Source organism: Melospiza melodia, chromosome 11 (assembly GCF_035770615.1).
Source record: "Melospiza melodia melodia isolate bMelMel2 chromosome 11, bMelMel2.pri, whole genome shotgun sequence".
NCBI lineage: Eukaryota > Metazoa > Chordata > Aves > Passeriformes > Passerellidae > Melospiza > Melospiza melodia.
In genome coordinates, this window is record NC_086204.1 from 29,434,512 (window position 1) to 29,458,810 (window position 24,299).

The window sequence follows — 24,299 nt, forward strand, 5'->3', positions numbered from 1 at the left end:
AAATTGGACTACATACATACATACATACATACATACATACATACATGTGTGTGTGTGTGTGTGTGTACATATAGATATGTGTATGTATATGTATATATATAAAAATGTATGTGTATGTATATATATATAAAATATGTATGTATATACACACATATAAACACATACATATTTAATATAAAATATGTAATTATATCTTTATATAAATATAAATTTATATCTATATGTATTAGTTTATTAATAATTTATTTATATATTCATTTAATTTTGTATTATATTGTATATTTATATATTATATATTATTTATATAATAAATATATGTATATATATTTATTTTTATATATATATAAAATAAATATATAGAGAAACATATATGTAAAGATATGTATGTATGTATACACATATATATTCTTATATATATATATATATACACACATATATATATATTCTTTTATATCTATATATATTCTTATTTCAGGCACTCACATATTAGATAACATTTTTAGGAATGTATTAAATCACATATTAGATAGTATTTTTAGGAAATTTTTATACCTCAACTGCTTTACCAAGGAGAACACACAAGATGGTTCATGAAATGCCTTCATAATTCTTCCAACCTCTATGTCACTGTCCTCTTAAAAGCTCTGCCATCACAATTAATTCCTCCATTATTTGTGTTGAAATTTCAGTGGAAATGTCACACTCAAGTAATTAAAAACCTACCTTCTTCTTTTCTTTGACATCATACAAAGCCAAACTTGCAAAAATGGGCTCAATTTCTATTTCAAATCTTGAAAGAAGGAAACACAGAATCAGTTTGACTTGCATTTTGTCAGAAGGAATGACCAACCCTGTCCCCAGATCCTCCCTGGGTGATGGGCACTGAGCCAACCCCAGGGCAGCTCCTGCTACCAAAACCCCTTTAGAAAGGTGCCAGCTCTTCACAGTGGCTGTTATCCAGTGTTTATGCAAATTCCAACACTCCCAACAGGAACACTGACCCACCAAACAGAGCTGAACCTGTTGTCAGAACACCTGGGGAGTTACAGGAATTTAAAAACATCCAAAACCTGTCCCTGCCCCGCAGTGAGCAGGGGCTGAAATGCCATTTTTGTCTGCACAGCCTCCCCACAAAACCCATGTCCCAGCCCTTGCAGGGAGCTCTCAGCTTCAGCCTGGAACTCCTCCTGCCAGCAGGGACAACACCACCAAACAGGTGTTTTCTCCAGTTTTGCCACAAAGCTGAGATTAACCTGGAAATAACCCTGCTTAGGTCATCTGAGCTTCCTCCCTGGGGAAAATGTCCTTGTTCTGTGCCACTGAGATGGCACAATCCTGGATTACATCCCAAGCACAGGCTCACAGATTGCCAGGTACACAAGCAAACATGGAGCTGGGCAGATTTGCTATAAATTTGCAGTCAGCAAGAGATGCTTAAAGAGCAGAAAACATTAATTTCCAGCATCTAACTTATTTATGCTAAAGACACCCTGCTTTGGAGGGAAAGCTGCACTGCTACTGCATATTATGTTGTTCCAGTTCATAAAAGGCTGCAAAATCAGTTCATCTCTATGGCTATATTAGGTCCTGGAGTACTCTACGAGCAGGAGAAATGTCCCACACATATATCTCAGTTATGAGCAGCAACTGGAGCTCTCTAATAAGAAGGGTTGACCTAACTGAGGACACAGAAGATGAATACAGCAGTGTGGAAAATCAGTTTTGTACTTTATTTCTCCAAGGGAATAACAGTAAAATTTTACCTTGTGTTATTAGAGAAGAGTTATAGGCAATGAACCAGCTGCAGGTAACCCTATATTCAGGAGCTCCACTTCATTAAACTTGTTTAACAGGTTTCTATTCCTCCAGTTAATGCTTACTAAGTATATAAAGTCTTCACTCTTAAAGGGACACAGTCAAGGTTGTTGAGCCTAAACTTTGGCAAATCTTTGGCTGTCTTTATGTGTTTAAGGCTCGAGCGTTTTTAATCTTTATATTTAATCTGACATTTCCTGGTTAGGGAGGGGAACAGCAGTGAGTGGCCAACTCGAGAGCCCTGGGGGAGCGTGGTGAAGCCTCATGTCATGTGCCAGTGACAGGGAACAGGTAGAGCTGGAAAGCAGCAGGGAGAAAAGCCAAGGGAGGAGGAGATTTCCTGTCCCATCAACCTGCAGGAAGTCTCGAAGGTACAACTGTGTTACTCAAGCTTTACAAAATGAACCTGGAAGCCCAGGACCAAACAATGCAATGACCCTTCCAGGGCAATAAAGAAGACAGTGGAGTTATTTCAGATGCACGTGGATACAGCAGCAGATTTAAATTCTGAATTTGTGTCTGTTGGAGTGGTACTTACTTCAGGGACAAACACTTCACCAGGAGTCTTTGGCCAAAGTGTTCTTTGGGTACTTCAGGGACACTGAGTCTCTCTATGGGCTCCTCCTGGAATTAGAGACACAAGCCCTGTACAAACCACCAGCAGAACCAGGAGGCAAACACATCTATCACTTTTTCTTTTTAAGACACAGCACCAAGTTAATCCAAGGCTTCCCAGCACGGTGCATTCATCAGCAGCTATAAATATGCTAAATTAGATCCCTTTAATGTTCCTACATTCCTGGGGATTGCATAACCAGAAGGGAAACCCAATCTTCAGAAAGTAATATCTATGGGCAAGACAACATGCTGGAAAACACAAAATAGCTGCAGTTCTGCATGTTAAACACAGGTGATCTTAAATCCTTTAAAAACCTGGCAGACTGGCAGCTTTCACACAAAAATACCTCATCGGGTGCTGGGTGTAGTGCAAAAAGCTCCTTATGCCTGCCAGACTTCCTCTGGTCCTCGTTGTGGTGGTCGATCTCCTCGTTGGGGGTTCTGTCCAGCAGGTTGGGGAGCAGGGCATCGGGCTGGGAGTTCTTGAGGTCGAAGATGCTGCAGGCCCAGCTGCCCCGGGGCGTGTCGTCGATCGACATTGAGCGCCGCTTCAGGTCGTCCTGAGAGCCAACAAATTAAACCAACTTCTAATGGGAAAAGGACTGCACTTTTAAAGCAGCACCATAAATTAGGTTTTATGCAGCAGGGTTTTTTTAAAGGCACATTACTTGTTCATCCTGGTAGCTGTTGCCATCAGGAGCTTCATCAGACTCGAAGACTTGTTTGGGGAGCCCTTTTTGCCTTTCCTTCTGTTTGTCCAAGGTATTGGGGTTGAACCCAGTCCCCAGCTTGTGGTACCTGCAAACAGAGGATTTCAACCACGTTCTCAGCAGCCCTTTTGAGCCCAACCCCAGGAGCAGCACCCCAGAACAAACCCAGCATTGTCAGCGTGGGTGCTCCCGAGGCAGGAGCTGCTCTCTGCAAACACAATTTCCAGTCAGCTCCACTGGAGCTGGGGCATCATCCAACAGCCACTATTCCAGCACTACAATGTGACTCTGTTCATCTATAAAGCCACTCTGGGTGATGTCAAAAGGAGGATTATCAAGGGCCAATTAAAGCTGCTGTAAAATGTGCCATTGTGATGCCAAGCTAAAAACAGGCCGGGAACACGAGGGCTGAAGGCCAGTGGTTCTGCTGGAGCAGGAACTGGCTTGGAGTAATAAAATGATTAACTGGAAAACCAAAACAGCAACTCAGGAAAATCCTGAGCACCTCTGGAGAGCAACTTTCCAACCCTGACTAAACCAAGTGTCTTCACACAGCAACTCTGTGAGGAAAGTGGGGCCCTCAGAGCCTTCCAGAGTGTGAGAGCTCCTGCAAGTGAACAGGCTGCCTGCTGGGCTGACAGGAGCAGATCTCTTTGACTAACAAATTTTTGGGTGCCAAATGGCACCAGGTCTGTATTTACACACACACACATGGGTAGAGGCATGGCCTCCCTGCAACACTCACTCCAAGTCAGTTCCTGGGATCACAGCAAGAGTGAATTGTTCTTACCATGCCCTGGCACTAAAGTTACCACAGAGGGATGCTCTAGACATGGGAAAACCATGGAAATGCTAGCAGCAAATAAAGGAAGGGAAGAGAACAAAGGAGGAATGCATTTTCCTTGCTAGGCTGTATTTCCTGAGAGCTGGACAACGGGATCTGTATAATCCTCACCTGGATGTCTGCATTTCCATCACAGCTCCACCAACAAGTGCAAATTATCTCTAATTCACACCTGATTCCTCAGTCTAGCACACAGAAATTATGTCATAAGCTTGAATTCAGAATATGCTAGTGGGTTTTTTTCAACATCATTTTCCAATATCATTAAAGGATTTATTGAATGGGTGAATTTCCCTGCCTCAAAAACATTTTGGTTACAAAAAAACTGGGGGCAGAGATGGACATAAAGATTATTTCCCCTGGGGTGGGGAAGAAAAGGATGGAATGTCACAAGTCAGTTCAGCAGTTCTTCCAAGAGCTGGGGTTTGTGCCCCTGGAGCCTGCCAGAGGACTTGGGACCATCCAATGGGATGGATTAAGAGGAAATTGTTGGCATCTTTACTTGAAAAACAATTCAGTCCTTCCCAGATGAGCTTTTGGGTTCTTCCCCTGCTCCAGCAGCAACTCTTCCACTCCTACCCAGTGCACTGCCATGATTTTATCCAAGCAGAATGTGCTTTGACTCTCAGAGGACAAAACCCCACCAAATAAAGCTCATCAGAGCAGGAATCACAGCCAGGAATTCCAGGTACCCATGGAAGTCACTGAGAAGCCAGGGAAGGGTGGCTGGGTGGGCCACACTGCCCAGGTCTATCCAAGACTCTGCTGCCAAGGCTGGGTGGGAGCTAATAAAGCATCTCCCTCCCTCTTGGGTTTCCTTCTGGGTGGGTTTTGGTTTTGGTATGAGATTACAAAACACTTTTTTATTAGGTCACATTAACAGTGCCAAGCACATGCTGAGCATCCCTGTAGTGGCTCTCAGGACAACATCAAACCAGTGAATTGCAGCAACTGCCACAAGGGCAGAGCTGGAGCTGCAGCCAAGGCATCTGTAGGTGATGCTCATCACATGGATCACTCACTCCCTGACAGCAGCTCTTGAACTCATCAGACTTCCAAACATCCAGAGAGCCCCTGCTCCAACTGAGCCTCTCAGAACCCTTCCTGCTCATTTGCATGGAATAACCAATGCATGCCCATCCTCTGAGCTGCTAACTCGTTAGGTAAATGTTGTGATGGTACAAATATTAACAATTATTTGTCTGAATGATGTACTTTCCCCGAGTCTCTCTGGGAAGCAATGGAAGCTGCAGAGGGCACATTGTCTATAGTGGTGACTCCTCATAAATCACTGCAAAATTAATGCAAGGTGTCTCTAAAAGATGGAACAAAGGAAGAAACAAATGCTGAAAGTAATTTTACTTGTCCAAACTTTCTAATTGTTCTGCCATGGTAAAGGAGCAAGTGTGGACTGAAATGGTCTAGATTTTCCAAACTGCCCCAAAGGGTTTTGATGAAAATTGGAAAGATCCGACTTTCCAAACACAAAGCATCAGTTCAGCTGGACCGGGCAACAAAAAGCCACAGCACATGGAATCAGCAGCCAGGACAGTATTTTTGAGCCTCCTTATAGCACTTGGCCAAAATTAAAAGATGAACTTAGGGTGACAAACACCACAGGGTTTCTCACTCACTTTCTGTTGACGATGGCCCAGTCCTCCGTGTAACTCCTGACACAGTCCCTCACGTGAGGGTCCATCTCGCTGTGAAAGAACCGACAGCAGAGGTCACGGGGCTGCTGAGGATCTCCCAAACCCCTCTCCCGCTCCCTGGAGCAGCCCTGGGCAAGCTGGGCTCCCACCTCTCCTCGGGCACGGCGGACACGAGCGTGCGGCACTCGCGGGGCGCCGACACCACCTCGATGTCGTCGCGGGGGAACTCCAGCAGGTCCCGCAGCGGCCCCGACTCCGCGGCCAGCGGGTGGCTGTGCAGGTACTCCTCCACGTCCACGGGGTCCACGGCTTCCGTGAGAGGCACCTGGGGACACACAGGGCGCCACACGGGGCTCACAGCGAGGGGAGCACACGCGGCAGAATCACACACGCGTTTTCTGCTCTCTTTGTAAACCGGTTCTTCTGCCTTGCTGGGGGGGTTTGAGGCAACAGCAGGTGATTAATCCCTGGTGTTAACCTCAGCTAACACACCACAGAGCTGCTTCTCCTGTCTTATCTGCTGCTCCTCTGCATGTTTCTCCGGTGCCTACCGTCACCCCCTAAAAAATACGACTAGAGCCAGAAGGTTACATCTATTTTCAAGAAATACAACAAAAGGAAACTTAGTACTTTATTTGCCGCCTATCTGAGGCTGGATTTGTTTTTACCAGGCTCTGATCACAAAGGGAACCTTGATCCTGATCCAAGATGCAGGAACCCTTCCTCCCCCAGGCAGAAGCCAGAGCAAGGCCTGATTTACCAGGAGCTCAGGCAGCCACACAGCTCTGAGGACTAACATTATTTTGAATTAAACCACCTCTCTGGGGAACACAAAACACAATGTTCACCCACCACAGGTACAAGTTTAACCCCCTGGTATTAGAGCCTTTAGTGCCGCAATGACTCTGCCCATGCCAGGAAGGGACACTGCCCTCAATAAAATGGATGCTTAAAAATCATCTTTATTGGGCACAGAGCCTTTACCTGAAGCACAAGGAATCGCTGAAAACGTGCAGGAAAACAGAGGATTTCACTGGCAGTGCTGATCTCACCACCCTGAGCTTTTTTTAGATACATTAGAAGAAACTTTGCATAAACTAGATACATACTCCCATTGCATAACTTGTATTTTTACATACCCCATTACATAAATACATATAAATATTCTGATATGAGATCATTATGCTATGAGGCTATACATAAACATAGACATTAAGAAAATGAAACACTAAGAACAAGTTTTGAGGAAGCTGTCTCTACAGCAACTGAGAGATTTCCTAGAATTCCCTGGCACATGCCAGTGAGGCTGAGTGTTCTAACAAGAGTCACAAAAGCACATCCAAATTCAGCATTTTCTCTACTAACTTCCCCTTTTCTGCCATCCAGATGATTTCTGTGGGACAAGGAACAATCCTGTAGCTTGTGCTGGAGATGACTTCACAAAGAACACTTGGCACTTCAGTTTTAAATGTGCTTATCAGACATATTGCTATATAAATCCCAAATTCCAGTTTTCAAACTATTGCAAACAAGTTCTGAAATTAATCAGCTTTTTATTCAAGGGAAAAGACTCAGCTAATACTGAAAGAATCTCCCTACCACAACCAACCTCAATGAACACTGCAAATTTCCTACAAGGCAAACTGACTTTTTGCCAGATAAGAATCTGGTTCACCAAAAAAATACGTGATGGCTAGAAATGTGGTATTTGATTCTGCAATTTGGGTAAAACAAACAAACTGATTTCTGTGTAAGGAATATGGAGATAATCAGAGAAGGGTTGGAAGGGCCCTAAAGACCAGCTCTGCATGGGCAGGGACACCTTGCACAAGGAGATGAAGATCATCTCTTGAACCCCATAACCTTTCCCCCCTCCTCATCCTGAACTCCTGAAATGGACTCAAAGTACATGAAATTTGGAGATTTTGGAGAATTTTGAAAACACAAACCAGCCACTTTCACTGTTTTCATCACTGCAGCACTTGAGATGTCACCACCTCACCCTGCTCCTCACACACAGGCAGAGCAGCTCCCCTTGGCACCACATCCCTGACAAATGTCACTGAGGGGTGATGCTGCAACCCTGGGTACTAAAAATTTTAAACTTTCTGTACTAACAAACACTAATCCCCAAAAGAACACTACATTTAACCTAACACTGTAGAAAAATTTCCAAAATTAAATAACAGAAACTAAAATTATAAGTGTATAGTTTAAACAAAAGTGTGTAATATCACATAGGAGAAAACTTTGGGGTTTAAAATTTTAGAATATAATAATATATATAAAATAAGAGTTTTAGAGCAAAAGCTAGTCCTTCTTCTTTTACCTTCTTCTTCATGAGTTTAAGTAGTACTGTGTAATTAAATAAAAAAATCCGCATTGCCAGTCATGAGTAGATAATTATAATTAAAAATAAAAATAATTTAAGCACAATTTCTTAATTAAGCAGTTTATCCTTAAAAAACCTTATAGAAAGAATATACATCTCCATTTTTACCTTGTTAAAGAAAACTACTATAGAACCCACACTTTGTGAGACTGTAATAGAAATGAAAACTAATAAATATCAGAATTCAAGGAAAAAATATAATCTCACAATTTAATCCCAACAACAAAACAAAACAATCAAAAAACCAAAAAAATTAAAAAAAAAAAAAAAGAAAAAAAAAGAAAAAAGAAAGCAAAGAAAAATCCCCCCCCCAAAAAAATCAACATTAGTGGTGCCCCACATGAGGATCCAACTCAAGACTTTCAGTTTGTTCCCAAGTGCTGCTCTGTGCCAAATCTCCCCTTCCACTGACAAACCTCAGAACCAAAGAGGAGGAACCACCCAGCACTGGAGACTCCTTGCAAATGAAGCTAAAAGTAACAAAATTAGTAAAAAATTGTGGGCAAAAGCTCCAGAAGCAGGGGGTGTGCAGAGGAAAAGCATCCCCTCACACCCTCCCCTGGCCAGTGCAGAGCTCCATCCATGCTGCTCCTCCCAGAGGGGTAAGGAAGCCTCATGGCAGGACTTAAAGCTGCTTAGCTGCCCCCTATATTTAACCCTAACATTTTAACACTTCCTTTTATTCCTCTTTCTGACCTGGGATCTTCCAGAAGTGAGCTGCTCGTGCAAGAGCTGTGTTTTAATCTGCACAAACTCATTCACCTGTGATTCTCTAGCACACAGAGACCTACCCCTCATCCCTTCCAGCCTTTCCACTCCACTCATCCTGATAAACAGAGTTACAGAAAAGATGAGGAAAAGCCTCAGTATTAATGCAGAGCTCACAGGGACATGCAGGACTGAGGGTGTGAGGCTGTCACAGCCCAAAACACACCAGGTCCCCCCATCCATCCCTGCATTTCCCATCTCAAATTGCCCCCGTCCAACAGGAGCACTGGGATGTGCTGGACAGGAGATGAAGGAAGGGGCCATGCCAGTGAAAATTCACCCAACCCAGAAAGGCAGGCAGTGCTCAGGGGCTCTCTGTGCACCCTGGGGGCTCCAAGCCCTTCACACATTTCAGAATTTGCACTTCCCATTTTTCCACTTTGTCTCTTTGGGTTACTATTGTACCATGAAGATGTAAACAAACATCACAGTCAAAGCCAGAGGCCTGTGTTAGACTCACCATCTGTGCAGCCAGAAATATGTCTAGCACCTGAGTAAAGAGGCCAAACATAAATCCATGGCCACGGAGAGGAACTACTTGGTGTCACACTATTGGCAGACAAAAGGCAAGAACATTATTTTGGGCTTCAGATATTTGTGGGGGAAGAAGTGATGAAAGAGCAGGAGGAGGGAAGAAGGATGAATAAATGCACCAGAAGGAAAATGAACCTGAAAGATGTCCCCACGTGCGAACAGAACCATAAGAGCTCCTCTCAAGGCTGTTGCTGTTGATGGTTCAACCTTTCCCCAGTCCTGCTCCATGCTCCAAAGGCTTGGATGGGGCCAAGGACACACAGAATACCAGGGGCTGCTACTTGGGCAAAGCATCAGTCACTGAAATTGCCACACAAACCCATCAGGTGGAACGTGCACAAGCCCAGGTAAGGACCAGGTAACCCAAGCCCATCATCCCAACCACCCTGGCTGCTGCTGGGGGAGCAGAACCTGCTCTGCCATCTCAGCTCCAGCCCAGCCGAGCTCCTGTGGCACCAGGACAAACAGGAGCTGACTGCCCTGGGCTGCAGGAGCTGCCACTGGGCCACAGCTGATCCCACCCACCAAAGGAGGGTTTGGAATCTCAGCTGAGGAGGATGACGCTGTGCTGCCCCCAGCCCTGCTGGCTGGCAGGCTGCAGACACAGCCACCCTCAGTGCAATCCTCACCCTGCTCCCAGGAAAGCCTTCTCCACTCCTCCTGGTGGCTCCAGGAAAGCAGCAGAGGTGTCTCCTTCACAAAACACAGCCACTCTTCCTCACTGCACTTCCCAAGGCAGAAGGACAATTCCAGGCAAGTATCTGCAAACATGCAGACCAGCTAGCAAATGATCCCAGCATCCCAGAGTGGTTTTGCAGGAAAGGACCTCAAAGCTCATCCTGTTTCAACCCTGACACCTCCCACCATCCCAGGCTGCTCCAGCCCCCATGTCCAGCCTGGCCTTGGGCACTGCCAGGGATCCAGGGGCAGCCACAGCTTCCCTGTGCCAGGGCCTGCCCACCCTCCCAGGGAGGAATTTATTAATATCTAATCTGAATTTCTCCTCTTTGGGTTTGGAACCATTCTCCCCTTTCAGTACTGAAAGGCCCCAGTGTGATCTCCCCTAATAAACCTGATGGAGAATACTGGAGTGTTACTGCAGGAAATCCTTGCCCAGGGGCTCCATTTCTGTTGAGTTTATTAAGACCCTCCAGAAACCAAAGTCTGCAGGAGCCCTGAGCATCTTCCCCACCAGGACCACAGAATAATGTAAATTAACAGCAAATACACGCTTAAAAATATGCAGAGGAATGCTGCTCCCAGAATCGCTGCTCTTTAAAAAAAAAATACTCTTTGATTTTGTGCAGGCTGTAATTACAGATGAAATTTTGGACAATTCCCTAACCCAGTTTTCACTCACTCTTTATCCCAGGATCAGGCACTGCCCCCTCACTCATGGCAAGCACTGTTCTGTGCCATTAAAATCCACAGGAGGACAATGTGGGGAGAAAGGGCAGCTGAGGATGAGTAAGAGGGGCATAACCTGCTCCCTGGCAGCACAAACACTGTGTTTATCACTGCACTGACAAACTCAAAGTACACAACAAATCAAACAGGGCTCCCTCTCTCAGACTTACCCTAACCCCAATCAAACCCCTCACTTGGAAATAGATATATACATTAAAAATACCAATTCTGCATGCCCTTAACCTGAGCACACACATGTCCCATCAGCTAATTCAGACAGCAGCCTTGATTTGGCTGCTCTGGCCCATTTAACAGGCAGTGTCCAGAGGTGCCCCTGTGCTGCTGCAGCTCTGGCTCTCAGCACTTCAGGACAAAGCTCTATTTCACAGGTTTACAGCTCTCCTGCAGTGGGGACACTCCAGCTTTCTTCTTTAAGGTTGTGTTATTCTTCACTGTTACATCCCCTTAAAAGCTGGAAAATCAAACTGCCTTCCCTATCGACTTTGCCCTTCTCCAGACAGCAAACATTGTATTTTTGTGGAGTTTTAGTGCACATGTCTCTCTCCTGTTTATTTCCTCCTTTTCAGCCCCTACCTGCATCATCATCATCACTTCCAAAAGCACCTGCACAAATCTGCAGGAGCCTCAGAGAGGGGATGTGGCATCACTCCACAGAGGGTAACACAAACCTTCACTCACTGCAGCCAGGCATCCCAAAGGGATAACAAAGGGAACAAAGGGATAAACTGCAGGGAAAGCTACACCCAGGGCAAGCTCACACGGGGAAACAAAAAATACAATGCAGAGGTCAGGTTTGTACAAGACCTGCACTGTGCAGGGAGCTCAAAACTCAAGATCTGCTCTCCTGGGCACTGCCCAGCAGCTCAGCACAGGAGCTCAGTAACAACCAGGGCAGAAAAAGGGACAATTATTGTCTCCATCTCACAGGAACTGACTGAAACACAGTGCCCTGATGTCCACAGGCATTCCCAGCTCTGCCTGGAGGACTTCAGCCCATCCCTTCCCCAAGCTGGGCACAGGGGATTGCCCAACCCACACTGCAAGTGGCACACTCAAATCCCTGCCAGGACCCTGCAGACTTCTCCAGCTTGTGGAAAACAACATTCCCTCCCATTTCCTCCTCCCTCCCAGGATGTCCAAGTCCCCAGGAGCACTGAGAGGTTGTGGCATGGCAGCCTGGCAGGATGCATCTGGCACAACAAGGATCTGAACCCAACTGCTGTGGCCCAGTCCAAGCCCAATTTCCCTTTCAGCTCAAACAAGATGCATCATTCCCAAGGGCAGAGCCCAGCCCCTGTGGGGATCAGCACAATTGAGGGCTCTGTAAAAATGGCAATGGCAAAGTGTGCAAGGTTGTTCCTCCTTCCTGTGTGGGAGTAGAACTCCCTGGGAGGATCCCATAAGGGACCTTGGAAAATTAACCTTGCAGAGAGCTCCTCATCACAGGGAGGATCCTGACTGCTATTTTTACTTGGCAGCTAAAGCATTTCTTCAAAATCAGGGTGATATTTCTTGCCAATTTTGAAACCAGGACAAAGTTCCATCTTAACTTCGCTACCTCCTTAAATATTAAGGGATTTATAATTGTGCTAAAACTGCAACAGATTGTGCCAAAGCTCCAAATTCTAAATTAATACCAACTTCCCACCCACTGCCTTCCCTGGGCAGAATCTTGGAGGGACAGAAGCAGCAGATTAACATTTCAAAGCTGAGCCCCAGCCTATCTCTGGGTCTCCAGGGCAAACAGGCACTTCCCTTGTGAGCACTCAGGAATGCACATGGCCAATCCAGTCACCCTTAAAGGGACACTGGGATCTCAGGGAACAGGAGTCAAATCTGATGTACTGCAGGGACTCAGAATAAATCTGAGAACGTAATGTGCTAAAAATAAAAAAATTACAATTTGCAGGCAGGTTAAAGAAGGTAACAGTTGAAAGAATTAAGCTTGCTAAACAGAGGCAGTGGATTTATTTTTAAGTGTGAACTACAGGCAAGTCACTCTAAGAGGTTTTGAAACATGAGCAGTGTAATATTAACCACTGACAACACTCAAGTAATGAAAAAACATGTTTTACTTGCAAAAATGACATTTTCTTTCAACTAAGCACTCCAAAAATAACCCAAACGGATCCAAATTCAAAGACTCACACATTTGTCTGCTGCCATCCCTGCATTTCAGCAAACCCATGCTCCTGAAGCCTGGTGAGCCCAGAGAGCTCCTGCATTTCATTTTTTGGCTGCATTTATAATAGATGGAGATATTCAAACGAACCAAGGGGATTCCGAGGCAAACTCTGCAGCTCCCCAGGCTCTCGGGGATGATGACACCTCCCCAGCCATAAGTGCAGCCATTGCCTCCCCTCTGCCTCTGGAATGCAGCTCCCCATCTCCAATTCCTGCTTTTGCACGGTGCTCTGTGGGATGGCATCACCACAGACAGCAGCCGATGGAATTCCTTCATTTCCAAACTGCAAACCTGCCCCAAAAATGGCTGTGTGAGCACTCTCTGTGTCTGAAACCTCCACTTTTAAACCTGAAAACATTCAGTTTGAGATCTGGACTCAGTGAGATCTGCAGTGCGTGTCAAATTCTATCACAGCGCTTGAGTTAGGAAAAGCCTCCAATGAAAGGAAATGGATTCTCCATCCCTGGAAGTGTCCAAGGCCAGGCTGGACAGGGCTTGGAGCACCCTGGGGCAGTGGAAGGAGCTCCAAGGTCCTTCCCAAACCCAGACCAGTCTGGGGTTCTGTGAAATAATCACAAATATACCTAGCTAAAGAAAGATCCTACATGTAACAAGTACCAGGCAGCCCCAAAACCAGTGAGATGCTTTATGTACAAATAGTGTCAGGTTATTTGCTGTGATAACTGGCTGCTAATGTAGGAAGCCATTTGGGTATAAAAATATTAATATTAATCAGAGATTAATTAGTTATCTGGGAATACTAAAGCAATTTCTTACCAACCCTAGAAAGACACGAGTTGTGCCTCCAAGGACGGGTAAGAAGACAAGATCCTGATGAGTAAGGGTTGTGTAATTTCACCAAGAGGATTTGGAGAACACAAAGACTTTGACACAGAAAATGCAAGTGCTGAGACTCATCTTGAAGAGTCTCCCTCTGATAAATTGTGACAAAAATGAAAGCAGAAACTGAGACAGCAACAGAGAAATGGAAAAGCCAAACAGTTTGACCAGAGACTGCAGAAAAATCACAGATTTCCCACTGTTGGCAGAAATGTTACACCAGGCCAGGAGACATGGAGCCCTGCAGACCCTCAGGGCTCACAGAGGCAGACCTGGTGGCCCTGAGCCCTGGTGGCCCTGGTGGCCCTGGGCCCTGCCAGGCACAGAGTGCTCTCCTGAGCGGGACATCCTTGGCACAGGCCCCTCTCAGCTGCCAGGGGACACTCTCTGCCCTGCAGGGAGGGATGGCAGGGCTGTCCCATGGCCTGGGACACTGCCAGGGATGGGGCAGCCCCAGGGCAGCCCGGCCAGGGCTCAGCACCCTCTGAGCAAGGAAATTCCCCTAACAGCTGCCTCTGGCAGTGGGAGCCATTCCCTGGGTCCTGTCCCTCCATCCCTGTCCCCAGTCCCTCTCCAGCTCTCCTGGAGCCCCTTCAGGTCCTGGAATTAGCTCTGAGCTCTCCCTGGATCCTTCTCTTCTCCAGGTGATCACCCCCAGCCTGTTTATTAACGATTATTTGGTATACATTATTTAGTTCAGAGTATTGATCTCTGCTAACACTGTTTATTGAAGATTGCCAGTGGGCAGTAGGCTCACCTGAGCAGGTGAACAGCCCTGCCCTGTGCCCCAGCTCCCTGCTGCCCTCAGCCATGGCACGGCAGCAGCTCCATGAGCCACAGCTGCAGCAGAGCAGAGCTGACTGTGAGCAGTCCCAGGGGAGAGGCAGGCAGAGGATGAGGATGAGGATGCCTCTCCCATCCTCCCCAGCCTGATGAGGATAAACCCTCCAGCCAGGCAGGGCAAAACCTGCAGGAAACACAAATGATGGGAGGCACCCTCCAGCCTCCATCAGCCCTGAGACAGCACAAAGGCTTGGCTCGCTCTCCTCTGCAATTTTTGGTGATAAAATTACTTGGCTCTGAGCACTCCAAAATGCCCTTTCAGTGCCACACAGGACACTGTCGTGTTTTCCTTTGCTGTGCTTCCCATTCATTTGCACAAATCACCTTTTCTTCTTCTCCTAAATTACATTAAAATAAACAATGGAAATGTACAAAGGAACCTATATTCTCTTATTGAATAATTAGATGCTATCTTTGAGTACATGGCCAAAGTCTGACATCCAATAAATCCAAGACAAAGGCTCAATTAGCCCAGATAATGCCCATAAAGGCAGCAGTGCTTTACAGAGATATGTAAATGTCAGCACCTTCATTTTACAGGAGAAAATGAAGTGCTGAGAGCAGCCCTGGTCAGATCACATCACATCCAAGAATCCAGACCCCTTCATTCCCAGACTAATTAGCATCTCTTATATCAGTGTTCCTGTACATACCAACAATCATCTCTGCTGTAACATACATGAGAAATATCACACCCAATCCCTTGGAAAAGCTGTGATTTTTCCATAAAACAACTGAATGTACATTCACTCTGCTTATTTGCAAGTTCAGTAAAAAGCTGCTCTCCTAAATAAATAAATCACAGAATCATTAAGGTTGGCAAAGTCCTCCAAGACCATCCATGCCCAAACTTTGACTGAACACCATCTTGTCAACCAGACCTCTGCACTAGGTCCAACCATTAAAATATACCTCTGAAGATGTAAAGAAATAAAGAAATAAAAAAAAAAAAAAAGACCCGAAAAGGTTTTTAAACATTAAGAGAACTTTTTCTTGGGAAGAAAAACAATCAAGTTTTGGACAACAACCAAAAAAAATTTCAGTTATTATCCTTGGCACTCAGAAGTGAAAAAAAAGTCCAAGATTTTATAAGTCTTTATCTTCTTCCAGCAGACAGAGTTAACTGAGCTGCTCCACAGAAAAAAACAAACTTGAGAAGAAAAGAAAGTGGTTAGTCATGAGGGATTATAATAGCCCATAGTAAACAGCCTGGGCCATCAAACAAACAGAGCAAATTCCCCATCCTGCAAGGAGCTGGGGAATTCTCCCAGAGCAAGTGCAAGAAGCTGGGGATGCTGGTGAGAGGCAGGAGCTGCCATCAGGGAATGCTGAATGAACCTCTGGGGGCAGCCAGGGTGAGCACAGCCCTGGATTCTCCAAGGCACAGCACACCCAGCAAGCTGCAAATGCACACCCCGCTCACCAGTGGGCTTGGGGAGACTGGCAAAAATAACTTCAGAAAAATAAACCCTCCTTCATGGAGCTCTCTGAGCTCACAGCTCTGATTCCCCACTAACAAACTGTCGGTGCCTTCTGCTGTGGGCTGCAAAAAGAAAATGCTCAGAGCTGCAGGATCCTGCCAGGATCCCAGCCTGGCACACTGGGTTACTCAGGAAAAGCCTCTCAGGGCCTTGGACCTGTGTCTGGGGTTTGAGGAATGTGCAATTAAAATCAGCTGCTCCTAAAGTGGCAGAAGGGTGGAGGCTGACAATAACAAACTCATTTGGAGGCAGTGTCTTCTCCCCAGCTCTACCAGATACCAAATTAGAAACAGTTCTGGCAGCATTTTGTCTGCTGCTTGTGAGGCAAAAGGGAAGAGACTTGCTAAAATTCAGCTGACAGGGTTTTGCATTTATCCCAGGTTCAACCAGGGCAGGCCCGAGGAGTGGGGAGCATCCCTGCACTGGCCCCAGCTGACAAGAAACAAAAGGCCCAAGCAAGCATGATGTTTCATCCACAAAAACTCCATTTCTCCACCAAAACACCTCCACTGGACTGGTAAGACTCTCAGACAAACCATCAGTGCTGACCTTTCCTGGAGCAGAATTCTCAGCACAGTGAGCAAGGTGGGGATGAGACCACATCTGCACAACCATGGAGTCACAGCATCATGGAATATCCTGAGCTGGGATCATCCACTCCAGCTCCTGGCCTGCACAGGACAGCCCCAGCCACCCCACCCTGTGCATCCCTGAGAGCTTTAGCCAAATAATTCTGCAATTCTGGCAGGCTGGAGCCCCCCATCCCAGCCAGCTGCCATTGTGGAGATCCTGCAACCCAACCACACAACATTTCAGCAGGAATTTCCTACTCACTCCCACACTACATGCCCTACTTTAGGCTTTTAAACCAGTGTGGCTGCACAGAAGTGAACTTTTCCAGCTTCACACAGCAATGCTTTCCTCCTGCATAATGCTGATTATCAAACCAGGCCAGGCAGGCACAGCAGATCCTCACAGATGCCTCGGGGAGAGAAATTAACCCAAAATTCAGACAAGCAAACCTCTGTTGCATTATGCAGCCTCAGGATACAGACTCATGACTTAACTAAATAGACTTTTCCTACAGACTATCTCCTACAAACCATCACTCCGTGTTAATCAGGCTTCTGCAGAGCTTCTCTGCTCAGCACCCAATTTAATGTGACAAACTGGGAGCTTATCACAGCAGCCATCACACAATGCAGCCTGATAGCAAAAGCTCAGAGCCTGCTTCCAGCCAGCATGACCTTTTCCAGCATTTTTACAGATCCTTGCATATATTTACTAGCAAACACCAGGGCAACAGGGTAATGAGAGCTACTGATAATACCATGACCAACAAGTCTGATCCTGTATCAAAAATTACATGTGAAGATCAACAGGACTGAAGCTTTGAGCATGAATACTTGGTTGGTGGCAGAATGGAAAAAGCTCAGGAACAGGAGGAAAAAGTAGAAAAAAGGTAATTCAGAGTGAAAGGAGGTGACACAAGGAAAAACTGATGAAAAACATGGCTGGGTGAGGAGCAGCTGGAGAGGCTCACAGAAGACATCTCACTTGATGAGAGAACAAAGGCAATTCAGCCAACTCCTTCCAACATGAAAGCAAGGTGGGCCAAGGGAGGCCCAGCAGTTCTGGGATAGATATCCAGTGGGAGTGCACTCCTCAGCTGCCCAGGGCTGCAGGGAAGTGCAGTCAGTGACCCTGACTCCAGATAATAGCAGGGGACCCTCCCTGCCCTAATGCTGGATTATGCAAAAGACCATCCAGAACTGCCAAGTCAGGGCTTTGCATTATCACTGCACAGCCCAGCAGAGGCACTGAGATAAGGCATGAGCCTGGCCAGCAGCCCTCATTAACCCCTCTCTCATTAACCCCTCTCATTAACGTGCTCAGGCAGCTGACAGAGCAGCCTCTGCTCTCCCAGAGTTCCTGGGACAGGACAGAACTCCAGAATTCCAGAATTCCAGAATTCCTCCTCCATCCCAGTGCCCTGGCACAGCCAGACCCCAGAGATGAACTCTGTGCCTGCAGTGCAGTCACTGCTCTGAGCCAGAGCTCAGCCTGGAGGTCCCTCCTGAGGTGACACAGCTCTGAGGACACCCCTGTGCCCCACAGGAGGAAAATTTAACAGGTTACACTCAGGTTACACAGAGGCAATTCCCATGGACTCATCCCCACAACCCCAAGAGCTGAGGAAACACTACAGGACCCCACTCCAGAGAGAAGAACTCTTGTAAACTCCCAACACTTGCACAGACCATCAAACTCAGGGCACATTTCCAGCCCTGCCTGACCCAGCCACCCCTCTGTGAAGGAAACAAGATGCTCTAATATTTATTTTCCAAGTTGACTGCAGCAAAAGGAACTGCTGTGACCTGAAGTGAAACTCCAAATCAAACATTTCCAGCTTGAAAAAGTTTGTTGCACTCTTGAAATGTTTACCACAATAAATCTGGAAGGTTACTGGCAGGCCATGCAAGAAAGTCTGACTTCAGAAAGGGTGATTGTGACAATGCAGCTCTTCAAAGTGGGCTGTAAACTTGTAAGTAAATACAAGGAACAGCCACACTCAGCTTGCACAATAATATTTAAAATACTTCAGAAGAGCAGATGAGTTGCTGTGGACTTGCTCTCCAGGGTGACCAGGAGAGGAAAACAGCAACCTGAAGTGCAGGAGATTGCAAAGAGCTCTCCGTGCAGAGAGAATGGAATTTAATGCCCAATGCAGGCTGTTTGGGGATAAAACAATTAATATCTGGTCAAGAGAGCCCCTTGTCCTACAGAGATTCTGCAGAAACACAGATTCCCAGCCACACCAACTGATCTGCAGCACAGAAATCCCCAAAATCAGTGGGTTTTGCATGGAATTTTGTCCTTGGTGTTATCAGAGCCTCTCCCATCAACAGCCTGTCAGCAGAGCAGTTCCCCCCAGGGGTGCAGTGAGTGTGGGGAGCAGCCTGAGCTGCAGGCATGACTTACAGTGGTGTGGTGAGAGACACTGCCTCCGATGTTGAGGTTCTTGAGGAGCTGTGGGGAGCCTCCATACTGGCCCGAGATCTGCTTCCTGACCTCGGCTGCCACGGTCCTGCAACGACACAGGGACACGGTCACCCCTGCAGGGACATGGCAGGGCATGGGCACACACCCCTGTGTGCCCTCTGCAGGGATATGGGCATGGGCACACACCCCTGTGTGCTGGAACCAGACACAAGGACACGGTTACCCTCGCAGGGACACGGCCTGGGCATGGGCACACACCCCTGTGTGCCCTCTGCAGGGACATGGCATGGGCACAGCCACCCCTGTGTGCCCTCTGCAGGGACATGGCATTGGCACAGCCACCTCTGTGTGCCAGGGACATGGGCATGGAGCACAGCCACCCCTGTGTGCCCTCTGCAGGGACATGGGCATGGGCACAGCCACCCCTGTGCGCTGGAAGGGAAGCAGACACAGGGACATCACCTCTGCCAAGGACATGGCACAGGGGGCAGAGCCACCTGGGCCATCAAACAAACACAGCAAATTCGCCATCCTGCAAGGAGCTGGGGAATTCTCCCCGAGCAAGTGCAGGTGGGGCTGGGGGTGAGAAGCAGCAGCTGCCAGCAGGGAATGCTGAATGAACCTCTGGGGGCAGCCAGGGTGAGCACAGCCCGTGGATTCTCCAAGGTGCAAATGCACACCCCACTCACCAGTGGGCTGGGGAGACTGGCAAAAATAACAACTGCTGGAATGGAAGCACACACTGCTCACTGCACCAAGGCTGTCACAGCCCACCAGGAACACACCAAACTCCCAGCATCACAAAGCCCTTACAAGGCTGCAGATACACATTTTTAACAGCAATTAAATTCTTTTCCCCTTTTGTGATCTTCTCCTCTGCGCACATCTGTGGCAATAAGATGCACGTGACCCCGAGCACAAATGATCTTGTTCCCAGCAGGCTCTTCCAAGGAAAGCTCTTCTCCAGAGCTCTCCTCACCCTCCAGCAGTTCCTGGTCACACAGCTGCTCCTGCACTCGGCATTTCCATCCCTCTGCCTATTCTTGGGGTCTGGAGTCACAGTCAGACAAAGGAGCAGGAAACAAATGACAGGGTCAGAACAAAAAGGTGTTTCCCTTCCTGTGCAGGAAAGGTAAAGGTGACAAGCAGAGGAAACACCGGCACAGAGCCTTGTGTGTCTGCCAGACAGAAATTCCACCACTGGGGAATTTTCTGCACAGAGCAGCCCTTCCATGCCTGGAGGGTGAAAGCTGTGACCCCCCAAGGTTTCCATTCTGGTAAAGAGCCACATTGTCTCTGGTAAGGCTGAACACACAACAGGTGGGTAAAGGCCCCTGGAGGGGGAAGGAGGAGCTCAGCAGAGGGAATGCTGATGGCCAGGGGCTGTGTGAACACAGGGCCACAGGCCCAGCCCCACCGTGCCATGGCCAGCTCTCCATCCTGCATCCCAGCAGGAATCTGCAGCTCCTCTCAGCAGGGACACCCAGCCTCTGAGCAGGGTGGGAATGGGTTTGTGCCAAAAGCAAACCAAAACCCAGATTCCTCCCACAAAACAAGCTGTGCAGCTGAAAAGCTGCTGAGCAGCCCTGGCCTGCAGGACCTCACCACACAAATGCTGCTCCCCAGGAGCCAACACCCAGTTTATTAGTGACAAACCCACCAAGAGGGACATTCACCACATCACAGAGCAAACTCCCAGCTCCAAGGAGGCCCTAACCAGCCCATGAGGCAATGAACAGCCTGCAAGGACTGGGGGGAATTTTTTCCTGCTGTATCAGTGATCTTTGAGCATCCTCGTGGCTGAGAGACTCCTGATCTCACCAGGGGGACTGTGCTGCTTATCAGAACAGCACATGAGCTGCTAAAATCCTGCCAGGGAGATGGTTCAACCTGTCCTGAGCTAATAATCCTGGACACCAGGATGGGCTCCTGCCTTTGGGACTGCTGCTGGGCAGGAATGGAGGCAGCTGCTGTCAGCGGAACAGAAGGGAACTCTCAGAAGGAACTGGCTGGGACAACTGAGGCTGCCATGGGGAGCAGATGTTTCCTAAGGCCAGAGGATGGAAATAAGATCAGCCAGAGGAAGCATTATTTGTCTTTTTTAAAAAGTAGACTGCAGGAGAAAAGAAAAATCAAGTTTTATGTATTCTGGCTGCAAGAAGTCATTTCCTTCGTGTTTGCCTTTATCCACAGGAGCTGATGTTTTCACTTCTGATGGGTGGCTTCTGTCCTGCTGGGGACAGGGAACATGCAGGAAAAGCCATGTCCCTGCTCCCACCACGTGTGCACACACAGACACACGTGAGAGCAAACCATGTGTGCTGCTGGCTGTTGTAGGGAAATTTGGAATGCACTGAAATGGCTGCTTGGCATGGAAAGCACACATGGAGCTGTGGTGGGCATGGACAAGCCTGTCCCCAAGGGCTCTCACTTGCTGTGTTTGTGTCACTCCTGAGGAGGCACACACAGAGCCCTGGCAGGGAAAACCAGAGTCCAGCACAGCAGGAGAAACCTAAAATCCCTTCCCCATTTTCAAGGCATTGCTCACAGATGGGAAGCCCAGCCAGAGGAGAGGCCTGTCCCCAGCTGTGGAAGCACAGCTCTGCTGGCTCCCCCTCAGGAACCTGAGGCAGGGGAAGGGATGTGGCGCCACAAAGGGTGGCACTGCTCAGCCGTGCTGCTGCCCCATCCATAACCTCACTGGATTGTGAAAATCCCCCAAAGCACGAGCATGGCCCGTCAGAGCTGAAGCTCCCATGGGTTTCACAAGGAACCAGCATGACTCCCTAGTCTGAAGCACTCCTGCCTCTGCAGCTTTCAGCAGCACCCATCAGAACTCTGCCCATGGGAAGATGATGGGCCCTGTGCAAACCCCAGAATTCCTGAGTGGAGTCTGCAGGAGTCACTGCTCGTTCCAAGCCTGCAGCCCAACCCACAGCCCAGGCTGGCTCCTTTCTGAGGCCCTGCACTCACAGAGGTTCTGGACACCCCTTCCCCAGGGAAAGCATCGTGCCTCTGACACTCAGAAACCATCTCCTCATGCAGCCTGATCTCCAGATGTGTTTAGGGGTGATCTCTCCCCCTTTGGGTTTGTGGCAGCATGACCAGGTTCAAGAGTCCTCTCCCACCCCTTTCTGCCTGCCACGAGTCCCCTTTGGGCTCCCCTGACCACCCAATGGCTTTTCTAGAGCTGCTCCAGTTGGGAATCACCCTTCAGCAGATGTGCTTCACTCACTCCAGAGAAGGAGCAGAACCTCTGGAGAACCAAATGAGTACTTCCACATTGAGGAAATACCTCAGCTGACTTCTCCTAGGGCTGGTTCCTCACTGTTTCCTCCCAGAGGTTCCCAGTTTCCCTAAAACAAAGAACTCTTGCTCTGGTGAAGGTGTCCCTGACCACAGGGTGAGCCTCAAGGTCCCTTCCAACCCCAACCATTCCATCACTCCATGGACACACCTGCCTCCTCCTCCTCCTGCATTCCCAGAGGCTGTTTGTCCATGACAAACTGGTCATGACCAGCAGCCCATGTTACACTATAACCCTGAGCACTATTTCTAACCTAAAGCAATGCTGGTGTGACACCAAACCCCATCAAGAGAAGAGAAATAAATATTCCCCAAACGTTAAAAAAAATATTAATTTGGTAGAGCTGAAGAGCCATTAAAGCTTTGATAATTAAAAGGGCAAATAAAAAACTGCCTCTTTAATAACTTATCTAATATTCAACATGTAACCTGGGAACCTCAGACAAACATTCCAGTTAATTACAGCCCACAGCCTCATGAATGTCTATGTTTAAAGTACATCTTCCCCAGTCACTTCCTTTCTGACCTTCTTCACTGGTTAATTATTGTGTGTGCATGTGGTTCACACAGAAAAAGAAAAAAACACACAAAGAAGAGGGGAAAAAAACCCTCTTGGAACTGGCTCCTAAAGCAAAACAAAACTGGTCATTCTGAAAGTACTCTGAGCTGCAAATAACAAAATGAAGCCATGTTTGCACTCCCAGGGTTCTTTACTACACACAAAAATCATTTCTCTATGTGCCCTGCCTTGTCAAACCCAAAAACTGTTCCTTTTTTTTAATTTTTTTTTTTTTTTTTTTTTTTTTTTTTTTTTTTTTTTTTTTTTTTTTTTGCTTAACCAGCAAACTGGAAATATGAGTTCTTCTTTTTGCCTTCCCACAAAAATCTGCCCAAGATCTGCCTGGTGGTGCCAAGCAAGGTCAGGAACTCTCCTGTTTCCAGCAAAGGTGGGTCAGGGCCAGCCTGGGGTGCTGTGAGGAAATGTCCCTTTTCCACAGCCCTCTCACTGGGAAAGGACAAGGCAAATTGCAAATCCTGCTGAGTCCAGCAGGGTTGCTCCAGCCTGTTCCTCAGCCTGGGGTCACACCAGAGCTCTGAGAGGGCAGCCGGGCACTGAGAGGCATCCCAGCCCAGCAGAGCTGCTCGTTCTGTCCCAGAGAGAGAAAAGTGCATTTACACATCATTTACTCCTTCACCCTCTGTTCTTCCATCCATCCTCCTGCCTCGCTGTGCAGGGATGTCACCCCAAAGCCCAGTGGCACTGGCTGAGTGTCACCTGTGTCCTGCCTGCAGCCCCATCCAGGGGTGAGGCCCAGCCAGGGGAGCTCTGTGGGATGAGGGAACCTGCTCCAGGGACAGCTCTGGCCCGGAGCCACCCTGCCAGTGCAGCCCTTCCTCCTAAACCCCAGGTCCTGTTTCCTTCTGAGTGAACTCCTTCCCCTTGGAGTGAAATGGGTTTGATGCCCAGCCTGATCCCGACCGCTGCAGGGTGTGTGTGAGTTCTTAAATTAACACAGATGAGCAACAACATGTTCCCTTTTTCCTCACCATTGATTAAAAGAGAAAACATCACACAACGCTGCCTGTGGTGCTCTTCTGATCATCTTTGGTTCTTGAGGCTGAAATGTTCCCCCTGGGACTGAGCTCCCAGGACACCTGGCTGAGGGAATCACCCCAGGACAGCAAAGTCACACCTGAAGCTAAAAACACCAAGCAAAGAAGGGAGCCTTGGCCAGAGAAGCAGCTCTGTGGCAAAGGCCTGGAGATGAAGGACTGGAACACAAACCCTGTGAGGAACCCCTGAGGGAGCTGGGGGTGCTCAGCCTGCAGAAAAGGAGGCTCAGGGGTGCCCCCATCACTCTCACAGCTCCTGGAAGGTG

At 47.7% G+C, this 24,299-nt stretch overlaps 1 protein-coding gene across 17 annotated transcripts in view; it reads right to left on the minus strand.

Moving 5' to 3' along the window:
- DOCK7 (dedicator of cytokinesis 7) overlaps positions 1-24,299 on the minus strand; it is a 95,547-nt gene that overhangs the window by 67,045 nt on the left and 4,203 nt on the right. For all 17 annotated transcript variants that reach the window (XM_063166261.1, XM_063166259.1, XM_063166255.1 and 14 more), the window contains exons 2-8: positions 19,093-19,198; positions 5,789-5,964; positions 5,622-5,690; positions 3,102-3,231; positions 2,781-2,993; positions 2,354-2,439; positions 724-790 (exon numbers count right to left, since the gene is read on the minus strand). In XM_063166261.1, coding sequence (XP_063022331.1) covers positions 724-790; positions 2,354-2,439; positions 2,781-2,993; positions 3,102-3,231; positions 5,622-5,690; positions 5,789-5,964; positions 19,093-19,198 — 847 coding nt within the window. The remainder of the gene's footprint in view (positions 1-723; positions 791-2,353; positions 2,440-2,780; positions 2,994-3,101; positions 3,232-5,621; positions 5,691-5,788; positions 5,965-19,092; positions 19,199-24,299) is intronic.